Below are 6000 nucleotides of genomic sequence, written 5' to 3'. Positions count from 1 at the left end.
GCTGTAACATGTGAAATGACTCGTTCCCAGGAAAAGCCATATGGACAAGTTGTTCCATATTAAACTTACTACAGTATAACTTCGAGTTGGCCTTGTATGCTATAAAGTCTCTGGTTAAAATACCAATTTTAAAGACTGTTTTCAATTCTCTTCTACTTTTTAAACCAAATCAAGGCAAGGCATAGCTTTTCCAAGTAATGCATTCAGGTTGGAATTTCTTTATTTGAAAAAGTTCATGAATGCTTACCTGCTCTTTTATCACTATGATGCTGATGCTTTGCAAGGATCATGTCTGGGTCTTGCTCCATTTAAAATATGCTTTGGTCTGTATGCAGCTGTATACTACATTACATGAATCTACCACATTTTTTTTCTCTGATGGCGCCAGCTTATACTCCAGATCTTAATTTCACTGATGGAATTTGCATAGATCCCACTTACTTCAAATGTAAGAGTAAAAGCTGCAGAGGAGTCATGTTAATACAGTCAGATTGGTGCAGAATATGATACATAGCCAACATGTTTTCTTCATGTTTCCTTTTTTTTTACTCTCTAAGAGGCACCTGCTGCTGCTGCCAAGGGGCACTGCAGTAGCTTCCAAATCAGGAACATTCACTTTCTTTGCTTGCAATATCTATTTTTTTTTCCCCTGCTCTGGAAGTCACTACTGAAAAGCCTTTCTGAAATAAAAGAACAAACACAAGAATGATATTTTAGGGTAATCTCTTTTTGCCTTAGTCTCTAGTAGGTGAAAGGAAAAATGCCTATGCATTTTCCAAACAAAATGAAAAAACAACCTTTTCTGTTAAGTTTTGTATTTTATGTGGCCTTTTTTCGGAGAGAGGGAATTCCCTAGCCTGAGTTTATCTCTACTAGAATATTGGTAGCTCATGTGTAAGCTTGTGTTTTGTCCTTTTTGTTTTGGCACTGCTTTCCAGTTGAAAAGAAGAGTGAACTCCCAGTACTCTGCCTTTTCCAAACCTCTAGTTTGTAGTTGTACTTATCATCAATATTGCAGGCCCTGACACTCTGCAGCACTGTCACTGTATATACTGTGAAGGCAGTAAAAATGAGCACTAATCAATCTTTCAGGGAGAAGCAATGAGCATTAGAAGGCCACTATCCTGTGACTAAACACACCCCTTTTATGGAGTGTTGGTGCTAATAAAGGACAGCTTATTACTGAGGCAGAGACCAAAGCTTGGGTGAGGTCAACCATGACTGGCAGTCATCAGTCATTCTTAATGATACTTTTTCCCGTGCTTTCTAAGGGATTCTGAGCAGAGTGCAAATCATTCGGGGTCATCCATAGTTCATGTACCCACAGATGGCAAAGGTTTTGAAAGACTTTAGTTTAAACTTGGGTGTCTTTTTTTTTTTTAAACGTTACTCAAGTAGGCAAAAAACCTCAAACAAAACAGATTTTTGCTCATTTGGAATGTTGTGTTTTCTTTCACTCTAATAGATGTTTTACATACTAGAGTGCTTGTGCATTATAAAGAACTACATAAATTTATTTTTATGACGTCTGTCTTCTTTAATTATTACCTTTGATGTCTATTGGTGACTAAAGAGAGCTTAACAGGATTTCTCTCCCTTCTTAAATTTCGCAAAGTGAAACTCAGCCAGTCCCTGACAGATGTCTGTTCCTCACCTTCAGGATTATTTTATAAATCCCTTTCTGATGAGCGGAAGTGTCAAATCAAGGACAGGTCATAAAGTAGAAGTATAAACCTTTTAAAGGGAGACCTTGGTAATATATAAACATTTTGCACACTATCTGAAATTTTATGGACTTTAAAAATGATATTTTAGCAATAGGAAGGCAAAAGTTTAAAGCACCAAGCAATGTGCACATGTTTTTAAATACATGCCATTCCCTTGCTCCTTATCTTTCTTTCTATAGTCATATTTTACATGTTTTGAGAAAATAGCTGTACTCTCTGTAGGGGCTGTCACTAAAGTTTGGGTTTCAAAGGGTCTCCCTATTTCATTTACTTTGAAATTTGTGCGCTTTTCAGTCGTTGTTTTTAAATTCCTCAATTAAGCACTCTCTGCACCACCTTGATGTTGGTGAGTGGGTATATTGCTGCTGTGATCTAGACAACTGCTGTCATTTTCAGATGGTTGAGATTATCTGAGATTTTACTTGGGCAAATCTGTTAGTTTATTTCTAAAAGCTGAGGTAAACTGGATTGTTTTTTGGGTCTACTGGGAAGTCCGTACCACTATGTAAAGAAATATTTTACTTTACAGTAGTACACTACTTTATACTGCAAAAATCCTGATGGCAGGTTGGAAGGCAAGGGAATGTGTGTGGTTAAATGTATATACATACATTTATGCATATGAAAGTATAGGGACTTTAAAAATTGACTGTAACCAGTGGTGTAATTTTTACAGTTACAGATGACTTGCATTATATTTTCCTCTTTGTACTGTTGAAAAGCCAAGCATGTACAGCATGTGTAAACTGAAGAATGCACTTTCGCTTGATTAACATTAAAAGCTCATTTGTTTCCTGGTGTGTCCGTACAACACTGAGCAATATAGGATCGTGTCCCATGTAGAAACATTTAAAAGTTTCCATATTTTGTTGCATAAAGTGGTAACATTCTGAGGGGAAGGGGAACAAGGTAAATATTATTTTTAAAGGTCAGAGGGGGGTTCTTTTGCAGCGTTTTTGTGGCTAGGAAGATCGTCTGATGAAGTCCTTCATGGGTTGATGATGCAAATGTTTTCTTTCCTCGTTGGGATTTGAGTCTTTTATATGTCTTGCTTAAAATCTCAAGTCAGTTTTGCGATACCACAATTAGCACACCATGACCGAGGCTTCAGCAGAGTTAGACAAGTCATTGATGGAGCAGTGTGATTGGTGCATCACTGGCAATGATGTAAAGCATATAGAAATTACTGATTGACAAACAAACATTTATACATTGCTCAAGCTGATAGCAGTGCTCATTAAGGCCTGAACTGGGGGGGGCCTGTTGCGCTTTTGTGAGCCCCCAGCCTGTGACGCTCTCCGGTAATTGCTGGTGAAAATACAAGTGATGCTAGAAGGCAACTTACCTGTGCGAGGAGCCTGCACCAGCAGCTGGCTTTGTGCAGGCACAGGGGTGTGCCCATGTGCAGCCCACTGCTAGGTCAGCACCTAGGGCTACTTTTCATGCTAGAAATATTCCTGTTCTGGGCTGTACGTATCGCATGAGACCATTAATTTTCAGTTGCGTGGAGTTGTGGATGGTGAGGAGGAGGTGTGAGAGCAGCTACACGGGGAGGAAGATGGTGAAACTCGCATCCTGTCACCGCTGGCTTGAGGGCCTGCAGAAAGCCTAGGCTAGCTTTTGTAGGTCAGCTGAATGTGTAGGCATGCCATTTTAGTGCTCTGTGGTGCTAGTTCTCTCCAGGGAATGGTCAGGGAATGAAAGTCACCCTTGGGTTTCATGCTGCTCCTCTGTAGGTAGAGTATAAACAAAAAAACCAGAGCCGTTCTGTGCTTGCATCTCAGCAAGGTGATGCGTGAGTTCAGCCTTTCACACAGGCATAATGCTTGGGTTTAGATACTGCATCCCTTCTCCCTCTCCTTCCCCCCCTGCCCTGTACTCTCCCTGTGTTTTTAAATGTTTAGTTTTTTTCCTATCTGAAATACTTTATTTTGTCTTTACAGTCTGGTTGAATAGGAATCGTTTCATTTATGCAGCTTTGTGCTTTTTCTCTACAGCTTGTATTTGCATGAATGTGTTGCAGCCTGATGCGAGTTCATTCGATTAAATAAAATGCTTAAATTGTAATCCGTGCAAAACGATCATATTTGAAACACTTGATGTCTCGGTGAGAATCCATTTAATAGTGATCAGATTTAAATGATTTAACACAGTGGTGGTGGTGGGAGGTGGGGGAGAGGAATAGAGTTTCGAGACATTCCTGTATATAAAAAAAAGATTAAACCAAATTCAGATATGTCTCTCTCTCCGCCTCCCCCCCCTCTTTAAGCAGTCAAAAGATATACTGTATCCCCAGTGAAAGGGTGCTTTCAATCCAGTTATCCACTTTACCCAGTCTCAGTTTCCAGAACCTTCCACACCCCCCCCTGGTTAAACCACTAAGCCTTTGATTCCTTCCTGATTACACTATGCAAGACATCTATCAAACACTGTCTTATCTGTTTGTAAGGCAGCTCAGGCCTCAGATTTAAGTCATGGGTTTTGGCTACAAGTTGGAGTGTGATTAATAATTGACTAATGTAGCTTTTATTTATCACAGGCTAGCACATTTCACCATTACTGAGTTAATTTATGTTAAGTGTAAGCTGTCGCTCAATCTGTTTTTCAACTTTTTTTTTTTTTCCTTTTTTTTTTTAAATCCTAAGTCTATCTTTCACTTTTTGAGAAACAAAATCCTTACACAGGGCACAGTCTTACTTGGTGCCAAAAAGTTGATTTCCTTTTCAGCGGAGCCATACATCACCGGCCCTCCCAGCTGCAGTGTCAGCCCCTGACAGAATGACATGTGTCATTTATCAAAGGGGCCAGGCCGGGCCTTGGGAAACGCACACGACAAAGCCTGAGAGAGTTCATTTCGCAGTCCCCTCCTACCCTCTGCGAGCCTCTTGCCAGGAAAGCCTGTGATGTTTCTGTCTTCGCAGCATTACTGTAAGTCCTTCAACCTTCACAGAATTAACCCTCGCTGCTGCCACTGCTGCTGCCAGACCTCCCCAGTGCCGCTGGACCTCCCCCTCCCCCGAGACCCGCGATGCCCAGGTGCCATCTCAGCCAGCCCATATGTGGGAGTAACATGCATCGGGCTGCTCCCTCATCCATCTACATATTCCTCCTGGAAAGAACTCTTTTTTTTTTTTTTTTTTTTTTTTTTTTTTTTTTTTTTTTTTTTTTTTTTTTTTTTTTGTTTTGTTTTGTTTTGTTTTGTTTTTTTTGTTTTTTTTTTAATTCCCATATATCGTGATCTATAAGAATTAAAGTCTTACGTTTTTCTATGGCAGGACAAGGTCAGAGACATAAAGAATAAAGTAATAAAGCATTTCAGTCATTAAAAAAACGGGTAGCCACTGTCCTGTGCACAGGTAGGGATTTGTGTTTCATGTGTGGCAGTGGATTAGACGATCAGAGAGTCTTCCTTCCACCTTCCTGTTTAAAATTTCCTTCTGGTTATTGTGAAACCATGTGCTGAAATAAGTAGAGCAGGTAGTTTCTCTGTGTGCCACTTCACAACATCTGAGCTGCATAGCACCAGCTTAGATTAACTGAGCTGGTAGGACTCACCACACTCCTGAAACTCTATCGGCTAGAGGGGGCAAGGTGAGAAGAAGGAAAAGTTGATAGCATTTAACAGGGAAAAAAATAATCTGCAAACCTCAAGGTGTCGCTTGCACTGAATAGTTTAATTTCTGTAATGTAGTTGCCTCAGTCCTGCAGCCCAGGAGATGACAAAGGAGTTAAAGCAGAAAATAATCTTCTGCCAAATGAAGAGGAGCATATTTTCAAAATATAACAATGTTTTCTGAAATAAAACTTTTGTTTGCATGTGAGCGTGCGCAAATGTGTTTCAAGTGACTGAATTTTAAATCTTGATCATGTACAAAGAATATGAGAAAGTTATTGTCTCCTCCCCTCCCCCCACCAAATCACTCTTTGTACTTTGCATAGTTCCTACCACACTGAAGTTATTTACAGCATCAGATATCATTTAAAGAGATAGCTAAGGAGACTGTACCCTCAGCTAGGAACTTTCCAGAAAGGAGTCCTATAAATTAGCCATTGCTCAGGAGTGGCTGTTTTCTAGTCAGGGCTGGTCCTTTCATTTGTCTACATAAGGCTAATTTATTTTTGCAGCCAGATGTGGGCTGACAGCCATCACTCAGAGCTTCCTTCCCCCACTGTTAGGAGGTCGGGAAAACAGTCACGTTTCCCATTTTACAGAATCCCCATCAACATTATTGAAGATGGATGTATCTTTAAAGCAAAGATTGATTGTGGATAT

The 6000-nt window shown here is 40.0% G+C and overlaps 1 protein-coding gene across 2 annotated transcripts in view; it reads left to right on the top strand.

Annotated features, from left to right (window-relative positions):
• TSHZ1 (teashirt zinc finger homeobox 1) overlaps window positions 1-6000 on the top strand; it is a 55625-nt gene that overhangs the window by 10524 nt on the left and 39101 nt on the right. Inside the window, exon 1 of one of the 2 annotated variants that reach the window (XM_088172434.1) lies at window positions 4616-4655. The exons of the other annotated variant lie outside the window; for it this stretch is intronic. Coding sequence (XP_088028560.1) covers window positions 4631-4655 — 25 coding nt within the window. The 5' untranslated portion in view covers window positions 4616-4630. Of the gene's footprint in view, window positions 1-4615; window positions 4656-6000 lie in introns of those variants that run through there. 2 annotated transcript variants of the gene reach the window in all.

The sequence above is a fragment of the Sturnus vulgaris genome, chromosome 1, assembly GCF_052056855.1.
Source record: "Sturnus vulgaris isolate bStuVul1 chromosome 1, bStuVul1.hap1, whole genome shotgun sequence".
NCBI lineage: Eukaryota > Metazoa > Chordata > Aves > Passeriformes > Sturnidae > Sturnus > Sturnus vulgaris.
Note: the sequence above shows the minus strand (reverse complement) of the source record. Positions and strands in the feature narration are given on the sequence as shown.